This window comes from Diaphorina citri, unplaced genomic scaffold (genome assembly GCF_000475195.1).
Source record: "Diaphorina citri unplaced genomic scaffold, Diaci psyllid genome assembly version 1.1 scaffold321, whole genome shotgun sequence".
In the NCBI taxonomy this organism is placed as follows: Eukaryota; Metazoa; Arthropoda; class Insecta; order Hemiptera; family Psyllidae; genus Diaphorina; species Diaphorina citri.
The window spans coordinates 126,149-154,109 of record NW_007377756.1 but is presented as its reverse complement, the minus strand read 5'-3'; the positions used below and the strand labels follow the sequence as shown (position 1 = coordinate 154,109).

Here is a 27,961-nt window from a genome sequence, read left to right as displayed (position 1 = left end):
GGTCCACGTATAAATTTGTGTTTGTGTAAATGTGTACTCTGAATTTCTGTTCTGTAGTCTGCACATGGTATGGGAAGTTTTTATTTTTCTATTTGGCACTGACTGTTTTTGTATGGGGGACTTTCGGAAGCCACGCCTCTTTCTCCACTTTCTCTAGTCTTTAAGCCACGCCTTCTCCGCCTTCTATAGTTATAAGTCACGCCCCTCCCCGGGTTTTGGTCACGTATACCTTTGTGTTCCACCTTTTATAGTTTCAAGCCATGCCTTCTCCGCCCTCTCTAGTTATTAAGTCACGCCCCTCCTAGGGTACTGGGTCCACGTATAAATTTGTGTTTGTATAAATGTGTACTCTGCATTTCTGTTCTGTAGTCTGCACATGGTATGGCAAGTTTTTATTTTTCTGGCACTGACTGTTTTTGTATGGGGGACTTTAAATAGGGGCTTAGGGAGTAGACCAGCTTAGGTTCGGTTTAACAAGTGCTTTTATCAGGCTGTTGAAATTATCAACCAGTTAAAACACATTTAAATCAATGCTAATTAGACAGGCCAATAACAGCCTGATAAATGCTATTGATAAACCGAACCTTGGTCTGACTGGGGGACTGTTTACCTGCTGTTTTGTTAGAAAAAATCCCATGCGGGCTATCGTGTAATTACAATCGCTAAGTTTAGAAAATGCGCAAAAGCAATACATACGAGTACCTACCCAAGCACGGTCATACCCATAATGTAGAATGTACTCAGAACATCTCATGATCTCTGAACCTACTCAGAACATCTCATGATCTCATCTGACCTACGCTAAGTACACTAGTCGCGCGAGGGCTTTCTAAATGCAAATTCAGCTTGTTGCAGTCCCACTGAAATACATTCTGAAAACCCACACACGGGATCTTAATTGCTACTTTACATTCGGTTGGTTTACATAATAGTGTATACAGGGTGTCCCACAACTCAGTTTGCCCAGGGAGAATGGTGTGGGGTAGAACTGGATGAACCTATTGGCAAGAATGATGGCACTGTGGAAGGCATACGGTAAGTTTTAGCCAATAATAATAGTGTATACAGGGTGTCCCACAACCCAGTTTGCCCAGGGAGAATGGTGTGGGGTAGAACTGGATGAACCTATTGGCAAGAATGATGGCACTGTGGAAGGCATACGGTAAGTTTTAGCCAATAATAATAGTGTATACAGGGTGTCCCACAACCCAGTTTGCCCAGGGAGAATGGTGTGGGGTAGAACTGGATGAACCTATTGGCAAGAATGATGGCACTGTGGAAGGCATACGGTAAGTTTTAGCCAATAATAATAGTGTATACAGGGTGTCCCACAACCCAGTTTGCCCAGGGAGAATGGTGTGGGGTAGAACTGGATGAACCTATTGGCAAGAATGATGGCACTGTGGAAGGCATACGGTAAGTTTTAGCCAATAATAATAGTGTATACAGGGTGTCCCACAACCCAGTTTGCCCAGGGAGAATGGTGTGGGGTAGAACTGGATGAACCTATTGGCAAGAATGATGGCACTGTGGAAGGCATACGGTAAGTTTTAGCCAATAATAATAGTGTATACAGGGTGTCCCACAACCCAGTTTGCCCAGGGAGAATGGTGTGGGGTAGAACTGGATGAACCTATTGGCAAGAATGATGGCACTGTGGAAGGCATACGGTAAGTTTTAGCCAATAATAATAGTGTATACAGGGTGTCCCACAACCCAGTTTGCCCAGGGAGAATGGTGTGGGGTAGAACTGGATGAACCTATTGGCAAGAATGATGGCACTGTGGAAGGCATACGGTAAGTTTTAGCCAATAATAATAGTGTATACAGGGTGTCCCACAACCCAGTTTGCCCAGGGAGAATGGTGTGGGGTAGAACTGGATGAACCTATTGGCAAGAATGATGGCACTGTGGAAGGCATACGGTAAGTTTTAGCCAATAATAATAGTGTATACAGGGTGTCCCACAACCCAGTTTGCCCAGGGAGAATGGTGTGGGGTAGAACTGGATGAACCTATTGGCAAGAATGATGGCACTGTGGAAGGCATACGGTAAGTTTTAGCCAATAATAATAGTGTATACAGGGTGTCCCACAACCCAGTTTGCCCAGGGAGAATGGTGTGGGGTAGAACTGGATGAACCTATTGGCAAGAATGATGGCACTGTGGAAGGCATACGGTAAGTTTTAGCCAATAATAATAGTGTATACAGGGTGTCCCACAACCCAGTTTGCCCAGGGAGAATGGTGTGGGGTAGAACTGGATGAACCTATTGGCAAGAATGATGGCACTGTGGAAGGCATACGGTAAGTTTTAGCCAATAATAATAGTGTATACAGGGTGTCCCACATCCCTTTTTTAACCCTCGTCCCCCCCCCCCCCCCCGACAAAATTCCGGTTATGGCCCTGGGGAAGGGGGGGGGGGGGTATCGCCCCCCTCTCTAAATACGGCCCTGATCAGGCCTATGTCCGCTATTGTTCTTCTTCTTCTTCTTCTTAAATAAAGAAGTATTGCATTCAAATAATGCAAACTACCACCATGACAATCACCACAGAAAACAGAAACCCATTTCAAAACTGTTTTCTTGTTTCCATTTCAGACTCGAGTCAAGTGCTTACGGAGGATACCGACAGTTTCATCATAGGAGATCGCGTGTATGTGGGCGGCACCAAGTCGGGACGCATCGCCTTCATCGGGGAGACCAAGTTTGCGCCGGGCGACTGGGCAGGTAAGTCGGTAGAGTGGAAGGCGGTAGGATGTAGGATTGTAAACATTTCCTAGCGCTAGTACGGAGGTCTTGTCGTCCCGAAATCGAACAGAGAAGGATGATGGGATAGGCCGAAAACGAACCTTATCTGTTTAGGATAGGCGGGAATCGATCCCGTGACCTTGAGCTTACAAGACAGGCGCACTACCCTCCGAGCTAACTAGGCTGGCACAACGGAGGTCTTATCGTCCCGAAATCGAAGAGAGAAGGATGACGGGATAAGAGGAGCCTGCCTTTCCGAGAACAAGTCTTATCTGTTTAAAGGATAGACTTCGCCCCGGACGGAAATCGATTCCGCGACCTTGCGCTTACATGGCAGGAGCGCTACCAACCAAGCTACATAACTAGGCTGGCCCGTTAAAGTTTATCATCTCGGTTTAAGCCATCTGATTGGCTGAAAATTTCGCTGGTTCAAATTTCAGCAAAAAAGGGAAGATGGAATCTTTTCTTTTCTTTTTTTTTTAGGAATTGTGTTTTGAAAATTTGTTCTTGATCTTTTTCCCAGGTGTGGTCCTAGACGACCCGGTCGGAAAAAACGACGGCCAAGTGGGTCAGGCGCGGTACTTCCAATGTGAGCCCAAACACGGGAAAAAAAAACCCAAGAAGCCGAGCCTATCATATCGCAGTACATACCACAACTTCAACCTTACTTTCTTACATTCTTCTTTCATTCATATGTCAAGGCTCGTTTTCTCGAGGCTTTGACATAGAATTTGACGCAAGTTCAAGGAAGTAACTTCAAGCTTATAATTACTCATTTTCTCCTTCTTCTTTCGTCTCTCATCAGCTATTTCCAATGCGAGCCCCGGTTCGGGCTGTTCGCGCCGGTGCACAAGGTCTCCAAATCCCCCATGTCGGGCACCAAGCGCCTCTCCTGCGCCGTACATCATGGACTGAGACGGTCTGGGTCCCGCGAGTCTATTACCAGTAACTTTAGCAATGTTACTACGACCAGTGTGAAGAGTAACCTTAGAGTAAGTTCTTTGTGAAGAGTAACCTTAGAGAGTAAAAGGAAAGGAAAATCTGGTGTGAACATTACACGACTTTCCTAACCCTATTGAATGTCTCCAAACGTTTAGTCAGTACAGCTGAAAACCGCCAAAAAGCGGCCGAAATCGTGTTGCATCCTTGTCACATATGAGGGTTTCAAAATCGATGCGAGGTTTCCCTCCGAGAGCAAAGCTCCAAGCATACTGCCGGCTTAAAGAGGTTTGATAGAGATCTTCCCGGAATGAAAGAGAGACGGAGTATAGGATATGAGAAAGCCAGCCGTTCTGAGAACGAACCTTATCCGTTCAGGATAGCGCCTCTCCTGCGCCGTACATCATGGACTGAGACGGTCTGGGTCCCGCGAGTCTATTACCAGTAACTTTAGCAATGTTACTACGACTAGCGTGAAGAGTAATCTTAGAGTAAGTTAAAAAAGGAAAGGAAAGTGAAATCTGGTGTGAACATGACACGACTATCCTTATCCTATTGAATTCTACCGAAAAATGGGACCAACCTCCGTGGCCGAATGGGTATCACAGTAGGCTTGCATTCCGGTAGTCCCGGGTTCGATTTTCGCCTTGGTCGAAGTTTTTTTTCGGCTCTGTGCTTGGAGTGGGGATGCACTCAGTCTCGTGAGGACAATTGAAAATCTACTTTAATCGAGTAGCGGTATTACCAGTGTAAAAAGATGATGATACGGGTAGATGAAAATTAATTGTAAAAGAGGCATTCAGTAATGCTGTCATATCCACAATAGTCGTGAAAAAGCTCTGCTTTAACACAAAGAATTTGATTTGGTTATTATTGTATTTATTTTCACTTTGTCTGTACAGAGACCCAGCTCCATCGTGAAATCTCCCACTTCTGCTACTCCCAGTACGGCATCCAAGAATTCCATGCAGGTATGTTAAACCAACTCTTGTCTTCTACGCCTGTCCCTCTATAGTTCCATAGTAGAGTAGAATATAATTACTATAGTAGAATAGACACATAGATAATTATTGTCTATCCTTTGTAGTTTTACACATAGTTAATAGATTAGACGGGTAAAAAGTCAAGGACCCTCGCAGTCCGTGAAATGTGCTGGTTGGGATTCGAACCCGCTTATTATTATCGAAACTGGTGTGGAATAGTACTGGTGTGAAATATACTCTGTCTCCTTGATACGAGTATTGGTAAATATCAATAATGGGTGGGAAAACTTCCCTTTGAGATAGTTAGTTTCAATAATTCTGAGAACTTTTACATTAGAATCTCGTAGTTTTTATTATCGAATGTTATTTTCACTATCGTCTTACTTTATCGCATGTCTTCTTCTTTTTAATTGAACTTAATCTTGCATGATTTTGCCCGGTTGCATGTGTTTGCATTATGAAGGGAAATTGAAAGATGTTCAACATCCATCTAACTTCTTCTTTTACGTTCTCTTTTTCCACTCAAGCGGAATCGGCGTTTTTAATATTTACCAATAAATGGAATTATTATTTAATATATTATATTTGCCTGGATTAACAATTATTGTTAGCTTATTATTATATTATTCATAATTATTGGAGTGTTTTTTTAATTATTACTATTACCATTACTTACCACTAGGTAAATTTTGTATTCTAGAGCAATGCAACAAGAGAGCATCATTTTCATCGGCTAATCTCACTAATATTCGACTATTACCTTCTTTGGTCTCATTGGTAAGGCCAGCCATTCACTATCAGGTAGACCTGATGGACGGACCTGATCAGGTGTACCTGTCAGGCTGGCATCTAATGCCTCTAATTATGATGAAATATTCTTAATATAGCTTAGACAACACTGATTGAACCTAATAGTCCTCGCAGTGTCCATACGGACATGCGGAAAAGGCTTTCAACCTCATCTGTCCTTTTAAAAGGATAAACCGACAATGAGCCTATCAGGGTTAACTCTATTGAAATCAATTAACGAATTATTGTAACTAATCCGACTCTGAAGTCTGAATGTTTTTTCATTAACACGCCTGCTGCGTTCAGTTTCTTAACACACTCACTTCCGCTGGGTCTCTCGTGTTGTGTTCCTCATCCGAAAAAACTCATCTATCCTTTTAACTTTAAAAGAACAGTGGACACAATATACACATAATATCTAGAATAAATTTACTCGTAATACTAACGAATCCCTGTCATTTAACACATTGAATATTTGTCAATTAACACGCCTGCTGCGTTCAATTTCTTAACACGCTCACTCCCGCCGGGTCTGTACTGTCCCCGTGATGTGTTCCGTTCTGTTTGTTTGTTTCTTCTTCTAGGCTCCCTTCTTCACTCCGTTCGACTTTTACGATGATTTGCCGATCAAAATGATGCCCGCTTTCTATTACCCTGTATACTATCCCGACTGGGGAGACACCTCTGAGTTCTTCTTCTAGTTCTATGTACTATCCCAACCCAAAGTTTTTTGGACCCTTGGTTGAAGCGTTTTTCTCAGTTCTTTCGATTTTTTTTTTTTTTTTCCTCTCGATAATGTAAAAATTGGCAATAATTCGGAGTGACTCTAATACATATTTTCCTTTGGAGAGTAGCACTGTAGCGTTCATTATTATTACTTATTACTATTATTTTCAAACTCTCAAGGAACCCTTGGGACCAAAGATAATTCTATCAGGTGTTTAAACGTATTCACCTTACCAAGATAAGGGTTCAAGGGTTTCAAAAAATTTCTTCTTCTATCCAACTGTTTAGTGCTGATTTTTTCATTCTTATTTTTCATTACCCTCGAATTTTTTACCCGAATTATTAGGTACACCTACAAAAATGATGAAAAAAAAATTTGTACCAAAATTCGTCACTTTCTCCTATCCTGTCTTCCTTCTCTCTTCGATTTCAGGACGATAAGACCATAGCAGTTACAGTTCCCTCTGTCAAACCTCTTAAAATAATAATAAAACACTTAGTGCTTATTTGTACTGCTCACATAGGACTGAAAAGTCCCTTTACTCCAGCAGTAGGCTACCACTACATATTACGGTGGTCAAATTCTCAAATTTTATTGAGGATAAAATACCTCGGCTGGGATTGAACCCACGCCATCCTGTTTACCAGGAGAGCGTCTTGACCACTACACTAAAATTAACATTATTGTTATTATTTTTAGGTCGAACCCCGTACCGAGGAGTACAAAACGATCATCGGTAAACTAGAGGAGGAGAAGTTTGAGTTGTGTCGAGCTGTGGAGGAGGAGAAGAAGAAAACGGAAGACTTTCAGTTCCAATTTGAAGAGGAATCTCTCAATTCTATCGAGTTCCAGGTGAGATATTTTTTAAAAGAAGTTTGATGACAGGGTTAAATGGCAGAGATTGCCCCAGACAATAATTTCGCCCTTTGTTTTGTAATTTCTTGTATTTGTGTGCATTGAATTATAACCAATGAAGAGTCTAAATAAATAGAGGGAACTGTAACTGCCAAGGTCTTAGCGTCCTGAAATCGAAGGGAGAAGGAAGACAGGATAGGAGAAAGTCAGCCGTTCCGAGAACAAGCCTTATATGTTTAGGATAAAGTTCGCCCCAGGCGGGAATCGATCCCGCGATGAGGCTTTAGAGGAGGAGAAGTTTGAGTTGTGTCGAGCTGTGGAGGAGGAGAAGAAGAAAACGGAAGACTTTCAGTTCCAATTTGAAGAGGAATCGCTCAATTCTATCGAGTTCCAGGTAGGAAAAATTCGTTATCTTCGTTATTTTATCTTACCCCCATATGAAATTTAAAAAAAAAAAAAAATAATTGGGAATTGAATTAAATAAAATTACATATACCTACCTACTGTTACAACCTTGGATGAAGAAGGGAAAGGTAGGATTGAAATAGATTTTTGGTAAAGCCTCGTTCGTTTTGCCGAACGCATTTATTTAAATGAAAGATGGGGCTCGTTTTCGTCACACCTGGAGAGGTGCTTTTCATATGATCAACACAGGAGAAATAGGTTACGCCTACCTCCCCTTATTGGTTAAACCCTTGGGGAAATGGAAGCCAACCTCAGTGGTGTAGTGGTTAGCACGGTGGACTCTGGATCTGGAGGTTGGTGGTTCGAGTCCAAGTGAGACCATGAAATTTAGCGTAGTGTATTAGGTGGGGAACGACAGTTGTGACAAGTATTTATGCCTAACACAATTAAAATTCCTTAGAAAAAAAATCCCTTGGGGAAATGGAAAAAAAATCGTTAATCTGTGTACTATCCCGACTGGGGAGACACGTCTGAGTTCTTCTTTTAGTTCTATGTACTATCCCAACCCAAAGTTTTTTGGACCCTTATCTTGGAAGCGCTTTTTACTTTCTATTTTATGTAAAAATTGGCAATATGTAATTCAAAGTAATGCTACTTATTTTTCCTTCAGAGAGTAGCACTCTAGCATTATTATTTTCAAACTCTCAAGGAACCCTTCGGACCAAAGATAATTATATCAGGTGTTTAAACATATTCACACATTACACATTTTTTTTTTTTTTATATATATACTCACTAAATTTATTTTAATTTAACATAAAAACGTGCTGCTCACAATATCGAGTATGTTTTTTTTTCACCCACGCCCTTTTATTTTAATTTAACATAAAAACGTGCTGCTCACAATATCGAGTATGTTTTTTTTTCAGGGCATTACCACCAAGATAAGGGTTTCCAAAAACCTTCTTCTTCTTCTATCCAACTGTTTTGTGTTTGATTTTAATTTTATTATTATTTATTATTTTCCATTACACTCGAATTTTTTACCAGAATTACCCGTTAGGTACACATACAAAAATGTTTGTACCAAAATTCGTCACCAAACGTTAAACCAAACTACTAGGTAGCTAGAGGTACCTATCTAAGTTTTTTTTCTCTCTCTTAAGTTAGAATGATGTCCCATATTACCATACTTCATTTATACTGATGGCCCTGTCTGGCCAGGTAGTCCCATTACCCCAAACTAGCTATTTTCTTAGAATTAAAATCGTTTTCTTTTGGTTTGTTCTCTTGATTTTAGATGTCCATGGTAGATTCTATGTTCTCCGAAGTTGAAATCTCTCAGGTTAATAATTCACATTACTGATTTTATCTACCTTAGTGTGATTCGGCTTTGAGTTTGATTTGATTTTAGAATTTATTTTATATCATTTTGGAAATTGATTTGATTTCTTTCAGTTTTGATCAGATTGAATTGCAATTTGAAGTTTATTTTAGTTTTTGATTTTAGATGTCCATGGTAGATTCTATGTTCTCCGAAGTTGAAATCTCTCAGGTTAATAATTCACATTACTGATTTTATCTACCTAGTGTGTTTCGGCTTTGACTTTGAATTTTAAGTTCATTTATAGTTTATGATTTTTAAATTGAATTTTTCTGTTTGAGCTTAATTTGATTTGAATTTCAAGTTTATTTTAGTTTATGATTTTTAAATTGAATTTTTCAGTTTGAGTTTGATTTGATTTTACTATTTTATTTGCTTTTTGAAATTGATTTTCAAGTCTTTCAATTTGATTTGAAATGATTTCTAATTTCTTTTATATGCTTTTTTAAATTGATTTTCTTTCCAGTCTTTCACTTTTGATTTGATATATGATTTTCAATTTCTTTTATTTTTAAATTGATTGATTTTCAAGTCTGTTGTTGTTGTGACGCACACGTATTTTTGAATTCTTCCGTCCAAACTTTTTTTTTTTTACTTTCTATTTTTTTCAAGATTTTGTTTTAAGGTGGTTATGCTATTAGGCTGTTTTCGTTTTTCTAAACCAAATATTTTAATATTCTCTCAACATTTTATTATTTTGTTGCTTTGCTATTTTTTTACATTTACATAGTACAACTGATCCAAGTACCTATATATTTTTATTAGCACCTTTAGTTCTTAAGTTGTGATTTTTGCTTTCTAGCTTTACCAGAAGGTTGTAGACTTCTAGCTATTGGAAATAAGAACACTTTTTTTATATATTTATTATTATTATCTATTTTAATCTGGTCCATTCAAGTTGAAAACAGAGACCTATAGTATAAGTAGTGCTTTATTTAGACTGTCAGCTTAGAACAAGATGTTTATTGTTTAGGCTAAAACAGTGAAGAGAAGAGCATGGAGCAGTTAGAGGGAAACGATGACCAAGAACCGCATAGGACTGAGAGCTCTATGCCCTTTGTTCCACTGTTTTTCTAGCCTTAATGGAGCAGTTGCAATTGGGTAAAATTTATTAATAAATGGTCGATCCTACGTAAAAAGTAGTGAAAAATCCAAATCTGAGGTCAAAACTTCGAAAAAATAACTGTAAAAGGTCGAAAATTCTCTTAACCAAAATTCCATACGTCGGCTGGGATTGAACCCACGCCCTCCTGTTTACCAGGCGAGCGCCTTGACCACTACACCACCGAGGTAAGCTTAGGGTAAGATTCCAATAAATTGAAAAGAAAAGAAATGGAAAAAAATAGTAACATAATGTATGAAATTTTAAGCATTTCTATTGAGATCAGCGTGTTTCGAACTTCCTTTATCAGCGAAGAAAAAAAAAAGTGGTTGAGCCCCATTATGAATAACATAATGTGTGATTTCCTCTGATTTGTCCTCAGAACATTCACAAGCAGAACGTGGAGCGTATCAAAGAACTCGAGTCCGTGGTAGCCGAGAAGAACGCCCGCATCCAAACTCTCGAAGCCGACGCCAAAAAAGTGTCCGAACTGGAAGAAGAAGTCGATTCTCTCAAACTATCGCACTATAGCAGCGACGAAAAATCCAAGACCAGTCTGGACGGACTGAAAATCCAGCATGAGCTTGCACAGACAGAAATCGCCCAGCTCAAGCAGGAGATTGAGGAGAATAAAAGCGATTTCATCAAGCAAATCCAAACGGACAAGGCAACCTACGAGGCTAACATTGCCGAGTTGAAATCCCGCGTTGAGGAGTTGACCAAAGAGAACAAGGCAAAAGAGGAAACCCTGTGTGAGAACATGAAAGACTTGGAGACAATGCAAGGGCAACTGACGAAAGAGTTGGAGACGACGGCGAAGGACTACATCGTGCAAATCAACCAGATCGAAGCCGACAAGGAAGCGTTGGAGAAGAAACTCGCAACGGTTGTGAAAACCGAAGAAGAGCTACGGAAAACAGTGGAAACACTCACTCAAGAAAAAAATAAACTTGCCGAAACGTTGTCCAGCAGTGAAAGTGGTCTTAATGAAACGCTCAAAACTCTTAAAGATGAAAACGCCAAGCTGCTCACCGAATTGGGCACCGTTAAAGCCGAACTGCAAGCGATGCAAACGCTGAAGGAATGCAAATCAACCAGATCGAAGCCGACAAGGAAGCGTTGGAGAAGAAACTCGCAACGGTTGTGAAAACCGAAGAAGAGCTACGGAAAACGATGGAAACACTCACCCAAGAAAAGAATAAACTTGCCGAAACGTTGTCCAGCAGTGAAAGCGGTCTCAACGAAACGCTTAAAACTCTAAAAGATGAGAACGCCAAACTTCTCACCGAATTGGGCACCGTTAAAGCCGAACTGCAAGCGATGCAAACGCTGAAGGATGCGGTGAAAGCGTTGACGGAGGAAAAAGATTCACAGGCGGTGTCCATCAAGGAGCTTCTGAAAGAAAAGGAAGATTTATTAGCGGAAATAAAACTCACGAAGTCGGCTAGCGAAAAGGTTGCCGAGGAAGCCAGCCTAGCGCGGGAGAATATGAAAGGAGAGAGTGAGAAGCTGATAGCCGGTCTGAACGAGGATAAGGACCGGCTGGCGAAATCCGTGGAAGATTTGACCAATCAGATCAAACTGCTGAGCACAGGTACGGAATTCCAAGCATGCTAGAGACGTTGGCGGAGGAGCAGAAAGAAATGCGCAGAAACGTGCGCACAAACACATTAATGTGTTGCCTGCGAGGGAGCTTTGCTCGGGACACTTGATGTGACGTCATTGTGTACGGATTACGGAAGCGTATCCCGTGACGTCAGAGTTCAAGATTTACCGGTATTTTTTTAAATCGATTTATCTCGGGATCTAAAATTCGTAGAAGAAAAAGGAAAATTCCATTGTTCCTCGTTTTTTCTGCTCTTTGACTTAGAAACTTCACCCACGTAAGCGCAACTGTTCTAACTTAGTAAATAAAGAAAATGTCATCTCTGCAGTTTGAACTTGGATGGATCCTTTTAGTTCTAGCATCATGTAGCTTATTGTAGCATGTAGTCACCATTTTTTTTCCTATGTGAATAGTAAATATACCCTAGCTTAAGTGCTTTAGCTGTAGCTTCACACACAGTTTGTATTTCCACAAACACATTAATGTGTTGCCTGCGAGGGAGCTTTGCTCGGGACATTTGATGTGACGTCATTGTGTACGGGAGCGTTTCCCGTGACGTCAGAGTTCAAGATTTACCGGTATTTTTTAAATCGATTTATCTCGGGATCTAGAATTCGTAGAAGAAAAAGGAAAATTCCATTGTTCCTCGTTTTTTCTGCTCTTTGACTTAGAAACTTTAGCCACGTAAGCGCAACTGTTCTATTAAAATAATAATACTTAGTAAATAAAGAAAATGTCATCTCTGCAGTTTGAACTTGGATGGATCCTTTTAGTTCTAGCATCATGTAGCCTATTGTAGCATGTAGTCACCATTTTTTTCCCCCCTATGTGAATAGTGAATATACCCTAGCTTAAGTGCTTTAGCTGTAGCTTCACACACAATTTGTATTTCACATTTGGAAACCAACGTATTTTACCCATTAAAAAAACAAGGTATTTAAGTTTTACCTTACGTTATGCTTTGGCCTTGGTTTGTTTTATTTTACTTTCTTCTTTTTCTGTATCCATCTTAAAGCTGTTAAGGAGATATTCGGGTGCTTTCAGACACCCTGTTATATCAATCAATTTGAAGAAAATAGGTTTTTTTCTGTACCGAACAGAAAAATGTACAGAAATGACAAAACGGTCATCCAAGTTTAATGGGGGGGGGGGTCGAAAATTGTGTGGTACAAGATGTACAGAAAAGACAAAACCGTCGCGTCGTTATGATTATGCTGAGGAAAAAAAAAATCATTTCTAATTTATTTATGCTTTCTACAACAAACTGTCAATACCACCTCAAGTGATGAGTGCAAAGACTGTAAAGCACATTCGGTATTTTCTGGTATTTTCGTTGTAATGGTTCGAGGTTTTCCCAATTTGCTTGCCCTCAAGTGTTTGCGTGATTTGTTTTTCAATTGCTTGCTGGTTCGTTTCACGGTCATCCTTATGATTATGGCGCTTCGAACTCTTGACGTTCGCGCGCTTACCAGCACGCTTGATGTTGCTTCCTAACTTTACCCACTTAGTACCATCAGTATCAAGTGATGGCCTAATTTAAGCAAAACATTCGGTTTTCTAGTCTTTTCGATGTAATGGTTCGTGGTTTTCCCAATTTGCTTGCCCTCAAGTGTTTGTGTGATTTGTTTTTCAATTGCTTGCTGGTTCGTTTCGTACCATCTAGGTAAGTTTTGATCAAAGCCAGGATGCATGCTCTTTCATTTCTGGGAGGAATGTTTGTTTGTAAAATTACGTTTTTATCTTCTTCCTCTGTATTTCATTTATTCGTCTTTTCTTCACACTCTTCATAGGCTCTGTAAAATTATTTCATAATTCTGGCATGATATTTGGGATGTTTTTAAACTCTCCGCCACGACTGGGCTCTTCCCTAACCGTTTGGAATTCCAAAGAATACTAACACCCATATTTATGAACAAAATGCTGGCTCTTAAGTTCGTGCTAAGCATAGTCTCAAGGCATTTGATTGGTCAATTTTGACTTGAGACTGATCGAAGAACGACCATTCTTGTTCATAAATACGAGTGTAAGACAGTATTTCTCTGTGGACTGAGGAAGAAGACTCTTGTGGCTGCGGCCGTTCTCAAATTAAAAATCTTAAACCCCCTACTTGTGATACTCTGTAGTCTGTATCAACAATGGCTTTGGAAATCTTAACCTTGGCACAAGTTTGAACTTGTTTATTAAGTCGCTCATCCCCCAGGATTACTTATTAACCTAAAAATCTTAAACCCCCTACTTGTGATACTCTGTAGTCTGTATCAACAATGGCTTTGGAAATCTTAACCTTGGCACAAGTTTGAACTTTGTTTATTAAGTCGCTCATCCCCCAGGATTACTAATTAACCCCTTATGGCCTTCTTCCCACAGGACCACATTAACCTTAACCCCTTCTCTTCCAGGATGTTCTCAAAGAGAAACAGCTGCATATCGAGCGCCTACTCAAGGAGCGCGACTTTGACCGAGCGGAATTCACGAAGTTAGCCGAGGCCTCCGAAGCGCGCTTCGTGGCTCTTCGCGCTGAGTTTGATAAATTCAAGGCCGAGGTAAGAACAAAAGTACCTTTCAAGTACGTAGGTATTGAAAGGAAGTATGTACGTACTTTTTTTCAAAATTCAATTATTATTATTTATTTTTTACAATATTGGAATCTTACCCCAAGTTTAATCTATGCATCTAAGCCAGCCTAGTTAGCTTAGTTGGTAGCGCGTCTGCCGTTTAAAAGCTTAACGAAAATTGTCCCTCACTTTTCAAGCCTGGATTAACTTTATTTCTTGTTCAATCTGCCACAAATTCTTTGCAGTGCATGAAATTTGTATCAATATATTATTGATTTGATATTATTTTTATATTTGGCCAACTAATGTTGTGTCCAGGGTACGCCGATTGCTTGTGATGGTTTAGTTTAGTTTAGATTTAGAATAAGCAATACACGGACGCGGATAAGCAATACACGGATCCAAGGACGCGACTGTATCGCCTTAGGGTACCTACATCTGTGTTAGAAAATTTGCCATTTATATTCAGCATGAGTCTAGGCTTATCGAGACGCCAAACGTTATATCACACCATTATAGCCAGCGGCGACAACACTTGGAATGAACCCGTTTCCGATGGATCACTAAAGTTAAGGAACTTTGCCCGTGGTTAGTATGACGATGGGTGACCATTTGGGCAATGAAAAGAGTTTCTCTAGTGTGCATTCACTAACAGGTAGACCTGACAGGTACAACTGAAAAGACCTGTCTGTCAGGTCTACCTGATACCTGATGAGCACACTCTTTTATCAGGTAAAACTGATTCTATCAGGTATACCTCTATACCTGACACCTGATCAGGTCTACCTGATAGTAAGTGGCAGGCTTTAGATTTACCAATTTCGAACTGGACCCTCCTATCAGGGGAGGCGCTATGTTCATGGTCACTAGAAACACCTTGGACTCTGCTGATAGGGTCGATGGAGGGGGAAGCGTCATCAACTTTGGAGTTCTCTGCACTGGATACCGGCAACGAACCACTGTGGGGAGAAAGAGAATTCAGGGAATATAGTTAAATATGTAGAGTGAGGTTATAAGAGAATTTTAGGGAAAATAATTACTCCTTGTGGGGCCAATTCAGGCATCAGGTTTATGGGGGAGCAGATTCCAAAAGCCACATGGAACAATCATACCGAAATCTTAATATACCATACTATTACCATTCGAAAATTCAAATTTCATTTTCCGTTCAAATGAAAGAGTTCAAAGTCAGAGTGTGACGTCAGACTTCAGGCAGTTGCCTCGCTAGGTAGCGCCAGTATGCAAGCACGTTGGCGGAGGAGCAGAAAGAAATGCGCAGAAACGTATGCGCACAAACACATTATTGTGCTGCCTGCGAGGGAGCTTTGCTCGGAACATTTGATGTGACGTCATCGTGTACGCGAGCGTATGCCGTGACATCAGAGTTCAAGATTTACCGGTATTTTTTAATCGATTTATCTCGGAGTCTAGAAGTCGTAGAAGGAAAAGAAAAATTCCGTTGGTCCTCTTTTTCCCTGCTCTTTGACTTTGAAACATCACCCCAGTAAGCGCAACTGTTCTATTATCACGCCCCTAGCGTCATTCCACGATTCGAAACACTCAATAGTATACACCCATCTGGACGAGACTAGGAAACTGTTGCTCACAGTGGGTCAGGATCGGCTCATTAAGATCTGGGATGTCTCATCTCTCATATAGAAAACATTGTAAAACCCACCCGCCCTCACCCCTACACTTGCCTGTCACGTGTCCTGAGGCCGATTCCATGTAGACTTGTTTGGTGCTGACATTATAATATGCAGAGATACGACCTGATGGTGGGTATTTATGTTAATCAGGATGATACGCGAAGTTGCGAAGTTTTTTTTTTTTTTTCAAATGCTCGGAGTTGACTATTGGGTCATTTTCCCTGGTCATATTAGGTCTTTTTTTTCTTTTTTTTAGAAAGTTGGTCATTTGGATGCCGCTTTTATATTGCTCCTCTTTGACTTGAACATTTTGTAAACAAGAGTTATCTAAGTACCTTCTTATAGGAGATGAAATGAGTTTGATATGATTCAAGATATGGAATGCATATCTACTCCAATGCGTTTTTGATTTTATTGTAGGTACTGTGATCGCAAAGTTGCGTTCATAAATTCGTGTTTCTCAGTTTCTCCCACAAAAAATCTATGAGTTTAACAAGTTTTTTTGAGAAAGTTGGTCATTTGGATGCCGCTTTTATATTGCTCCTCTTTGACTTGAACATTTTGTAAACAAGAGTTATCTAAGTACCTTCTTATAGGAGATGAAATGAGTTTGATATGATTCAAGATATGGAATGCATATCTACTCCAATGCGTTTTTGATTTTATTGTACTGTGATCGCAAAGTTGAGTTCATAAATTCGTGTTTCTCAGTTTCTCCCACAAAAAATCCATGAGTTTACCAACCTTCAAAAAGGTAAGTACTTCAGAAATAATTATTTCCATATTTCTTAAATTTCACTGATATATTCATGTTTGACAGGTTTGACTTAAAAACCTCTGAAAAAGGACTTGAACTTGAAAACTGAACTGAAAAGATTGGATTGGATTCTGGTTCTGGATAATCTGAAATCTGATCACTGATCTGGAATCTGGATTTTCAAAACGCAGAAGAACATTTCGTAGAGTGTCACTAGAGAGCGCTGTATTCAGTAAAATTTTCATATTTCTGTCGGCCGTCTACGAGAGCCGATTTTCAAAATGGGGAAGAGAGAATGAAATGAGTTTGATATGATTCAAGATATGGAATGCATATCTACTCCAATGCGTTTTTGATTTTATTGTACTGTGATCGCAAAGTTGCATTCATAAATTCGTGTTTCTTAGTTTCTCCCACAAAAAATCCATGAGTTTACCAACCGTTGTTTTTTCAGTGAACTGCCGAGTTTGAAATTGGCCTCGCGTGAACCTCTATAACCTAGGGTTTAAAGGGTACCCTCTATAACCTGACTGGTATCTTCTTTGTTAATAATTAATATAGGGTACTGAACTGATTTCCTTTTCTTGTTTTCTTTATGGTGTGTAGGGATTGAATGGAACCCTGTAGCTTTGATAATTTTGAGATCCATGTACTGATATAATAATTCGTTTAATTCAGAGCTGTCTTGACTTTTTGCTTCTCATTTCTCATGTTAAATATTGTCATGTTTTGACACCTTAGATATACAGTAGGTAAGCAATTCCTTGAGACGTTTTTAAATTTTGTTTGTCTTGCTGATGGGACTGACAAGGATAGACCTACAAATATGTACTTGGTCTACGTTACCCTAAAGTGATACCACTGTGCCTTTTGATGTATGTTTCACCTATGTACATACGAGGTTCTTTCATACTGTATAGTTGCTTTTTACTGTCAATTATTACTTACATACATATATTTTTAAAGACGGGTATTTCACATGGAGGTGTTCAGTTCAGTCCTTACATTCCAGGTTTTTTAGTTTCATTCTGATCACTTTCTTTTTCCTTTTTGTTATGTTAATATAGAGATATTTATATATTATCTTATGTGAGTAGTAATAATTGCCCTCAGAGTTTTCCTAGCATAATTATTTTATTTATTTGTCGTGTAATATTTTATAATTTCAGTCCCCTAAATGATAATGTTCTTTATGAAGTATTCATGAAAAAAGGAGACTGTTTATGATGAAATGTACTGGCTTTTTGTGGAAGTCTGTTTAGTGTTTACTGAGAGCGTTTCTTTTTCTTTCTTTTGAAGGTTAGTAGGTATGTATCTACTATCTACAGATATGTATATGAAATCATCTATCATATGATACCACTGTGCATTCCTATTTGTTTTCTGTGTGAAGGAACTTCATAAAGGATTTTGTGATTATTAACTGAAGTATTATAACATTTTATTATTAAGCGTGTGATAGCATGGGCGTTCTCCCAATGCTCTTTATAGGATTTGAACCTGTTGGAGAGCTTAGTGAGGAGTAAAGTACCTACGTTACTGAGATCCATGCTTATAATATTCACATAAGTACCCTATTTCTTTTGTGTGTAGTTATTTTCTCTTTTATTTCTAGACCGGAATAAAAGGTCAAAATACAAAGTTCATGTTGCATTTGAAGGTATACGGTTTCATGTTATCTCACCATTTTAGAATTGAATTTTCTTGAATGTATAAAACACTATGTGTACTTTACCATTTTTATTTTTTCATAGGTCGTCGCGACAAATTTCGAGATCAGAGCTCATTTGTGTGAGAAAATATGAAAAAAATCCCCCAAAAACCAGTTTTTTTTTGTTTTTTGGCTTTATGGTTTTCTGGACAAAATTTGCACCATCCAAAACCCAGTTTTTTTTTTTTTTTTTTTTGTTTGTTTTTTGGATTTATTGTTTTTAGGACAAAATTTGCACCACCATTTTCGTGTTCCTGGTAAAAAGACCTTTAATTTGATATATAGGTCGACTAGGTTTGGATAAGTCCTTCTATGGGGACAGACAGACAGACAGACCGACTGACAGACACCGAAGCGAATACAATAGTCCGTCCCTTATACCTTTTTATTACTATTGTAATAATAAAGGAAGGACGGACTAAAAATGAAGGAAGTTACGCTCCTAAAGAGCCCCAGAGGGAGAAAAAAAATGGGGGAAAAAATTAAAGTACAGTCAAACCTAAATATCTAAGTAGAAGAAACCTGGATAGATTGAAAAAAAAAAATCGTGACCCCTTCATTTGTAATTGGGAAACCTGGTTAAGTGCGAAAAAATTGCCTGTCCGGTCCCTTGGAATCCCAATTATACTGGTTCCACTGTACATGCACTTTTTTACTTTCTATTATTACTTTCCTTATCCTATAGGAAGGAAAGAAATGTAATCGGGTAAAATTTTCTACGGTCATTTTTTAGTGACAAAACACGTTTTGAGGTCCATAGGACCAAATCCAAAGTTTCAGCAATTAGTGCACGGGAAATTTCAGGCTTGTGTCCTTGCTGTCTAAAGTCCTCCAGCCAGACACCAACCTCAGTGGTGCAGTGGTTAACGCGTTGGACTTTAGATATGGAGTTTTGGGAAACCTGGTTAAGTGCGAAAAAATTGCCTGTCCGGTCCCTTGGAATCCCAATTATACTGGTTCCACTGTACATGCACTTTTTTTACTTTCTATTATTACTTTCCTTATCCTATAGGAAGGAAGGAAATGTAATCGGTAAAATTTTCTACGGTCATTTTTTAGTGACAAAACACGTTTTGAGGTCCATAGGACCAAATCCAAAGTTTCAGCAATTAGTGCACGGGAAATTTCAGGCTTTTGTCCTTGCTGTGTAAAGTCCTCCAGCCAGACACCAACCTCAGTGGTGTAGTGGTTCACGCGTCGGACTTTAGATATGGAGTTTGGTGGTTCAAGTCCAATTCAAGTCATAAAATTTATCCAGGTGTAATAATATTAGGGAACGATATTTGTGACAAGCATTTGAATATGGTTAACCTTAACATAGTTGAAAATTTCGTTCCTTTCTTTCAATTATTCCAGAATGAAGAAGCAGCGAGGTGCATGAAAGAGTTGAAGAGTAAGATTGAAGAGATGGGCGGAGTGGAAAAGGATCTGGAGTTGAAACTGACTCACACCGGTGAGAACCTGGCCAAGACAGAGACCATGTTGAAGGAGAAGTTAGCTGAGATTGAGACTGGCAAGGAAACTCTACACAGGTTAGTGGCTAGTATAATTTCTTTCGTACTCATCATTTTGATAATGAGTGAGTGAGTTTTTTTTTCGACACTCGAGTGACAAAGTGACGTTCAATATTGCACCACTTGTGGCTGGGGCCACAATGTCAGTTTAAACTCTCTTTAAATTTAACTTTTGGAGTAAACAATCTATCTGGCTGTTTCATGAAAAAAAAGTAATAATAAATAAATAAAATCAGTTCCAAGAGTTGAATCTCACTGTGTGGACCCCGCCATTATGCACACAAAAACAGAAATGTCAATATGTATTTCTATTTCAATTACCATTCATCCAGAATGAAGATCTACTGGATGAAGAGAAAACATGATAAGAAGTAAGAACTACGTGGTCCTCTGTAGGCCGAAACAAACCAAAAAAAAAAAAAAAGTCTAATCCTACATCAGTATAGTGGTGGATTAATGGACTTTCTTTAGACCACTCATGCGTAAAGTCTGACGTCACACATATTTGAACTCTTTCATTAGAACGGAAAATAAAAATTGAATTTTCGACCTTTTACAGTTATTTTTTCGGAGTTTTGACGTCAGATTTGGATTTTTCCCAACTTTTAACATAGGAATCGGCCATTTATTTATAATTTTTACCCATATGCAACCGCTCCATTAAATGGGGAAAAAAAAACATGGTTAAACTGTCTCTTCCTGCTTCGTTTTACTAGTTTTATATGCGAAAAATACACTGTTTAACTCTTCCTTAGTTGACTTGCAGGCAAGTTTGGCACTAGTTTAGGGGGCACGGTTGGTCCAGTGGTAGCGCGCTTGCTTGCCATGCAGAAGGTCCCGGGTTCGAATCCCACCATCGACAAAAATTTGTATTCGTTTTTCGATTGCAAATATTTCAACGGGTTACTTTCTGGTGTTCTCGTGTTGAGCCAGCACCTAAATGGGAAGTATTGTGTCTCTTCTCGCCCATCTGATGAGAGGCATACTACGGGATGGGCATGCTACGACACAGACCACAAGCGTCCAATGTAGCAGTTGTTTCATCGCTACGAAATAAAAACGGCGGTGAAACACTCATCTTAAAAAAAAATAAATAAATAAAATAAAATAAAAAAAAGATGGAGAATGAAGGAGGCATTAGATAAGAAGGTATGATTGGAAAAAAGTGTGCTAAAAGAAGTAGATGGAAATTAAATAAGTTGACATGGACGAAATGGTTGCCAGAGAAAATCTCCACCATCCAAACCGGCTCCTATTTTTATAGGTGAAACTTTCTCGACTTGGCGGGGCGGAGTGCTGATTATTTTATTGGTTTAACGCCACTCTATACCTGCTAAGGGTTAGTCATGGGTGCTTACTCTCTTTTTGGCGACAAGCTATCCGCCTCCTTACATTAACCTCATCCAGCCTGGTGGCAGGGAAAAGTCAACAGCACGTGATTGCCCGGGTGGTCACCCGTCCGTCTACCAACCACGCGCAACGTAGCTAAACTTCAATGAACCGTTGGAAACGGGTAATTTTCTAATGTGAAATAACTTATCTGAATCTATCTACAAAGCATATGAAAATTGTGAATTTTCATTTTACAGGTGAACGAGAAAGTGAGTCAAGCCAGCTCGGAAAACGACCGGCTCAAACTTACAAACGAGCAGATACAAAAGCACAACGAAGCCCTGGCCACGGAAATCCAAACCATCAACCAAGATGCCACATTTGAATGTAATTGTAATTGCGATCTCAATTACAATTACATGTAATTGTAATTTGTAATGGGAATTACTTTTTTAACAACTCTGCTTCTTACAAGGCAGGTGCTCTACCTTCCAAGCTAACTACTCTAACCATGCTGGCAATAGTGTCTCTAATGGAACTAAAGAGTCCTTGTACCACAGCTGTCCCTGGAAGCCAAATACGAAACCCTTTCCGAGCAAATGAACGCTGGCGACGAGGAAAAGAATAATAAACTGAATGAACTACACAACCTACTGAGCGAAAAAGAGAAGCTAATCGAGGATTTAGGAAGGAATTTGAAGGAAACCACCCAAGCCCGGGCGCAACTTGAAGGCAGCGTCAACGAAAAGGCCAAATCCCTTGAGGAAAGCGAAAGGAAATACCAGGAAAGAATAGTGGCCAGCGAAAAGCAAATCGGAGACCTGCAGTCGAGCGTGGAAAGCTACACAAAGTCGCTAACAGAGAAAACAGCGACGCTGGAAAAACTTAGCGAAGAAATTGAAACGCTGAAGAGCGAGAGGAGCTCCCAGCTGGGAGATTTGAAGAGCAAAGCGGACACGCTTGCCGAGCAGAAAAGCAAACTTGACAAGCTGAGCACAGAACTTGAAAGTGTCAGCGATAGTAAGGCCAAGCTAGAAGACGTCGTGAAAGAACTGAAAATAGACCGGGACAAATTATCCGATGAGCTGAAGGCGAAAACAGCCAGAATTGACGAACTCAGCAACACAAATGAAGAGATAGGGAGGCTGAAAATGCTCCTGCAGGAGAACCAGAAAACAATAGACGATATCATAAGCGAGAAGGAGAAGTTCAAGAGAGCCCTAGGCGAATAAAGGAAATGGAGAGGTCGAAAGTGGAGACGGAACGGTGTCTGGAGGAGATGAGGAAGAGGAGTGAGACATTGGACGAGGAGAAGGAAGAGAAGGTGAAGGAGATTGAGAGTCTGATGCTGAGTAAGAAAGAGAGCGAGGTAAGACATTAGCCGTATTTTATTATATTTATGGTACTTTTTTTTATTATATATGTATTAATCATAATAATAGACTCTTGAGTGGAAGGCAACCACTAGGCGAGGTTAACGCCTTAGGCGCTCTCTACCACCTAACCCTTCTCCAGTTAGAATCCCAGTGGGTCAAGTTTTCCCCGTCCGTGGCACAAGCTCCGGCTTTTACGGATGGGTTTACCATTTATTGAATATTTATTTACTTACATAATTCAGTCTTTTCCAATATGTTCAGACTTTTCCACATAAACATTGTATTGTGAACATAATTATAAACAATAAAAATAAAGGTTTATTAAAAATTGAATTGAGGTATTTGTATCAAATAACAAATAAATGGAAACTTCTTAAATAAAATAAATAATCAATAATATTGATTTCCTCACAGAATTCGACCAAACCAAATCCAGCCTGAGTGAAAAGGAGGCCACAATTCAATCTGTCAGCCAAGAGAAGGACAAGTTCTCCAAATAACAAATAAATGGAAACTTCTTAAATAAAATAAATAATCAATAATATTGATTTCCTCACAGAATTCGACCAAACCAAATCCAGTCTGAGTGAAAAGGAGGCCACAATTCAATCTGTCAGCCAAGAAAAGGACAAGTTCTACTCCATGATGGAAGAAATGAAGGAAGTGCTAAAGGAAATGGAGAGGTCGAAAGTGGAGACGGAACGGTGTCTGGAGGAGATGAGGAAGAGGAGTGAGACATTGGACGAGGAGAAGGAGGAGAAGGTGAAGGAGATTGAGAGTCTGATGTTGAGTAAAAAAGAGAGCGAGGTAAGACATTAGCCGTATTTTATTATATTTATGGTACTTTTTTTTATTAAGGTACATACCTAGACCAACAAGTGATGAAAGCATTGCTTTATTTCTACTTCAGAAGCAAAACCAATAATATTCCATATTTACCTAGGTATTTCAGAAAAGCAAATCTTGTCTTAAGTATTTAAAAATAAATATTTGAACCTCTTTTGAATAAATAAAATAAATTCTACATTACCTACTAAAAATTTTATTGTATCCATTTTGAACACAGGGAATTACACTTTTTCATACAATAATACTTTACCTCTTTTAGACAAAGTAAAAAATAATTAGTTAAATTCACTTCGTGGCCCCGGCCTTAATATTTCAACTGAAGAAGCTTCATGATGTCTTATGCAGGAAAGCACGGAGCTAAAATGAATAATGAAACCAACTATTAAATTCACTTCGTGGCCCCGGCCTTAATATTTCAACTGAAGAAGCTTCATGATGTCTTATGCAGGAAAGCACGGAGCTAAAATGAAACCAACTTAGTGACCCATTCACCTCTTGAGGCATGCAAGGGTTGGGGACAAGGGAACCTTTGTATGATTAGTTTCGTTATGCTGGCTGTTAAGTGGTTAATAGGGAATTTAAACACACTCACCTGCCACTTAGGTACTAGGTATAAAATCAAACAGCCAGTCAGTATTAAAAAAGTATTATAAGGCTAAAACAACCTAGTGTGCACACTATTTACTATTAAACTGTGTCGATCAACCTTTGCGTCGATCGACTATTTGTGGACACAGCTTTACGTTAAGTAGGGACCCGACTTTGCTAATTCGGACCGATTGCAATACTTAATGTAATAGAAAGTAAAAAGAAGAAAGGAGATTTAGGATTTTAATAATGAGCTTCGGAAGTTGTTTTACAACCCCAGCGGATTCACTGCTTTCGTTATGCTGGCTGTTAAGTGGTTAATAGGGAATTTAAACACACTCACCTGCCACTTAGGTACTAGGTATAAAATCAAACAGCCTCAGTGAAGAATTTGAACAGTTCAAAAACCAAGTGAACAGCGAAAAGGTACGTCCGTAGGTATTTCATAAAATGTCTAATATATTGATCCTGGCAAATCGTGAAATTATTCCTAGTTCACAATTTCCCACACTCTTTAAGAAGTTCAACAGAGGGTACTCTAACAATAGGATAGGATAAGGTTTTATCGTAAAATTTACACCTATTCTGTACCAAATACATAAAACCTTGGTTAGACTGGTAGTAAAGGGACTTTTCAGTCTCATTCTATCAGTATAAACCGGTTATATTGTATATTCTATTCTATTCGGGGTCGACGTTTTTCGTCAGCCTCTCAATCAGCCCTAACTAGGGTGATTGCTTTGGGCTGACATTTGGTTTTGGCTACAGATCTATTCGTTCAGGATAAACAAGGTATATTCTATTCCATTTAAAGGCAACGCTCAACTCAGAAATTCAGAGGGAGCGGGAAGAAAAACGAACCATCGTGGAAGAGCTCAAAGCGGAACTGAAACACCTCCAGCTGGAGTTGAAAAAGGAAGAGGAAACCAAGGACAACATGATCAGGTAATACTAATAACAACAAGCGGGGCCCGCGTCCCTCCGGGAATTTTTCGATCTTGGTTAAAGAAAATCAGTATTTATGTACCTACCTATTTTGTTTAATATTCAGTTTATTATTATTCTTGATTTGATGTTTTTGATTTTACTTTCATGTAATGATTTAAAATCAAGACTAGAGCCCTTTCTCCCTTGATTCCCAATATAATGTTTAAGTCACCCATCCATTTATTGGCCTTCCTCGGCGTAGCCGCGCCGGGAATCAAACCCGGACCTGCGGACACGGAAGTTGCTTCAGAAAGTTTTTTGTGATTCTGGCATCTTATTATTCCTTATTTTTCATGTTGATAGTAAAGTGTAAAGGTTATTTCTCTTTCTCTATCAACTTATTACAGGTTCCTCAAGAACGAGATGGAGGTGAAGGAGAAGAACCTGGTGGATGTGACGCAAGGGCTGAGGGAGGCGAAGGAGAAGATGGAGAGGCTGGAGGAGGAGGGAAAGGTCAGACTGGAGGAGGTGGAGAAGGAAAGGGAGCGCGCTGTGGACGGGTTGAAAAACGTGGTGGAAGGTAAGGATTTTTTTTTAGCAGCAAGCACGCGATTGCCCAGATGGTCACCCATTCGGATACCTATGAAAGGTCAGACTGGAGGAGGTGGAGAAGGAAAGGGAGCGCGCTGTGGACGGGTTGAAAAACGTGGTGGAAGGTAAGGATTTTTTTTTTTTTAGCAGCAAGCACGCGATTGCCCAGATGGTCACCCATTCGTATACCTACCACGTGCAATGTTGCTTAACTTCAGTGAACCATTGGGAACGGGTGCCTTGCTTCTGGCTAGCCAGAGGATTTAGTATCTGGAGAGATTTTTTAAAGAGGTTTATAACAGGTAACTGTAACTGCTAAGGTCTAATCATCCCGAAATCGAAGAGAGAAGAAAGACAGGATAGAAGAAAGCCAGCCGTTCCGAGAACGAACATTATCCGTTCGCGATAAAATACGTCCCGGGCGGACCTTACGCTTACGCCTACAAGGCAGACGCGCTATCCTCCAAGCTAACCTGGCTGGCTGGCTAAGCCGGGATTTTCTTCTATCAACATTCATGAAACGCCGACCCTATTTAAATAGGGGAAAAGGCTAGAAAGAAGAAGATTCATGAAACTTACTCGGGGTAAAGGTTATGTGAGTTTAATTGTGCCCCGGATCTACCAAGTCCTCCCAATAGAAAAATTTCTCTCACATGCTTTAATTTATTTTTCTCATCCCTTCAAATTTTCTCTCACTTGTTTTCTTTTTTCTCGTCCGCTCTGTAGATTTGAAGAAAGAACTATCCACCGTGAACGAGGCACAAATGGAGAAGATGAAACTCATCCAGAGTCTGGAACTGGAGAAGGGGGATGTGGAGAGGAAGGTGACAAGCCTGGAGGAGAAGCTAACTTCTGTCAATGAACAGAAACATAAACTGGTGAGTATTTTTTCCTCGGGTTGGAATCGAACCCGCGACCTAACGTTTACAAGGTAGACGCGGTACTCTCCCAGCTACCCAGGCTGAACGAATGGATATTTCTTAAAAAAAAATCACCGCCGTTTTTATTTCCTAGCAATGAAACAACTATTAATTTAGACTCGTGTGGTCTGTGTCGTAGGAAGCCCATCCCGTAGTATGCCTTCTACCAGATGGGCAAGAAGAGGCACAATGTGTACTTCCCTTTTAGGTACTGGGTCAACACGAGAACACCAGAAAGTAACCCGTAGAAATATTTGCAATCGAAAAATGAATATTTCTTTCCCGTCTTATTATGGTCAATTGGTCACGGTCTGCTTATGAAGGTCCCGGGCGGTAACTAACCCGCGACTTGGTGCTTACAAGGTAAACTTGCCTCGGTGGTGTAGTGGTCAAGGTGCTCGCCTGGTAAACAGGAGGGCATGGGTTCAATCCCAGCCGAGTTATGGAATTTTATCCTCAATATAATTTGAGAATTTGACCACAATAATAGTAGTAGTAAAGGGGCACGGTTGGTCCAGTGGTAACGCGCTTGCTTGCCATGCAGAAGGTCCCGGGTTCGAATCCCGCCATCGACGAAAATTTGTACTCGTTTTTCGATTGCAAATATTTCAACGGGTTACTTTGGAAGGCGTTAGAAGACAAGGGACTCAAGATCAATAGAACCAAGACTGTACAAATGAACTTTGGAGTTGAAACTGCTGAGAAGATCCATCTAGGTGGCGTTGGTTTGAATACCGTAGACAAGTTCAAATATCTCGGATCCACCATTGACAGTAAAGGCGAGCTGGATTGCGAAATAGCCCACCGGATAAACGTGGCGTGGATGAATTGGAAGAAGATGACAGGAGTGTTGTGCGATAGAAGGATGAATGTGAGATTGAAAGGGAAAATACATAAGACGGTTGTCAGACCTGCCATGATCTATGGTGCCGAGACATGGGCAATGAAGAAGGTACACGAGAAGAGGCTGGAAGTGGCGGAAATGCGTATGTTGAGGTGGAGTCTTGGGGTGACTAGGATGGACAGAATAAGGAATGAAGTGATCAGAGACAAGTTAAAAGTGACTGAAGTTACCAAGAAGATACAAGAACGAAGGTTACAATGGTATGGTCATGTGATGAGAAGGGATGAAGATTATATTGGAAAGAAAGTGAGCAGAATAGAAGTGACAGGACGCAGAGCAAGAGGCAGACCGAAGAAGAAATGGGAGAATTGCGTGAATAAAGATCTTAGTGAGAAGGGATTATCAGTAGATGATGTTCATAACCGAGGCAACTGGAAATTGTTGTCTAAAAATGCCGACCCCACTTGAGTGGGAAAAGGTAAAGAAGAAGAAGAAGAGAAGAAGGTATTTATTATGAAAGATTTGTTTTCGATGTGATTTCATTTCAGGAGAACGACATCGCTCAGCTCATGAACAACAGTTCCGATTCATCGGAGAAGCTACAGAAACTCAACCAGGATCTACGAGACAAGGAAACACTGCTGGAGACTACCATAGAAACGTACAACGCTAAACTACAACACTCGGAACGCACGGAACAAGAACTAAGCCAGAAACTAGAACTACAGGTAAGAAGAAGAAAAAATGAAGGAAGTTATGCTCCTAAAGAGCCCCAGAGGGAGAGAGAAAAAAAAAAATATCTGGTGTGA

At 39.8% G+C, this 27,961-nt stretch overlaps 3 protein-coding genes and 1 long non-coding RNA gene across 5 annotated transcripts in view; 3 read left to right on the top strand and 1 right to left on the bottom strand.

Annotated features, from left to right (window-relative positions):
* Positions 1–3,472, top strand: part of LOC113466718 (CAP-Gly domain-containing linker protein 3-like) — a 43,119-nt gene extending 39,647 nt beyond the window's left edge. Inside the window, exons 4-5 of the mRNA XM_026822369.1 lie at positions 2,600–2,728; positions 3,273–3,472. Coding sequence (XP_026678170.1) covers positions 2,600–2,728; positions 3,273–3,472 — 329 coding nt within the window. The remainder of the gene's footprint in view (positions 1–2,599; positions 2,729–3,272) is intronic.
* Positions 1,062–8,196, top strand: LOC113466723. Of its 2 annotated transcripts, XM_026822387.1 has the most exons (5): positions 1,062–2,305; positions 3,555–3,741; positions 4,591–4,659; positions 6,045–6,114; positions 7,948–8,196. In XM_026822387.1, the coding sequence occupies exons 2-5, from the start codon at positions 3,619–3,621 to the stop codon at positions 7,992–7,994; spliced, it is 309 nt and encodes a 102-aa protein (XP_026678188.1). In that variant the 5' UTR covers positions 1,062–2,305; positions 3,555–3,618; the 3' UTR covers positions 7,995–8,196. The 2 variants fall into 2 exon arrangements, with proteins under 2 accessions (XP_026678188.1, XP_026678187.1); XM_026822386.1 differs by lacking the exon at positions 7,948–8,196 and having other exon boundaries at positions 1,063–2,305; positions 6,045–6,581.
* On the top strand, positions 6,891–27,961 carry LOC103507549 (CAP-Gly domain-containing linker protein 1-like). Its single transcript, XM_026822368.1, has 9 exons — positions 6,891–7,039; positions 10,316–11,017; positions 11,272–11,527; positions 22,993–23,240; positions 24,225–24,296; positions 24,685–24,815; positions 25,205–25,377; positions 26,115–26,266; positions 27,701–27,961. Exons 2-9 carry the CDS (start codon positions 10,694–10,696, stop codon positions 27,959–27,961), a joined length of 1,617 nt encoding a protein of 538 aa, XP_026678169.1. The 5' UTR covers positions 6,891–7,039; positions 10,316–10,693.
* On the bottom strand, positions 16,241–18,241 carry LOC103507543. The gene is made up of 2 exons (XR_541266.3): positions 16,941–18,241; positions 16,241–16,487 (listed from the first exon to the last, which is right to left on the bottom strand). It is a non-coding gene; the product is annotated as an uncharacterized LOC103507543 (long non-coding RNA).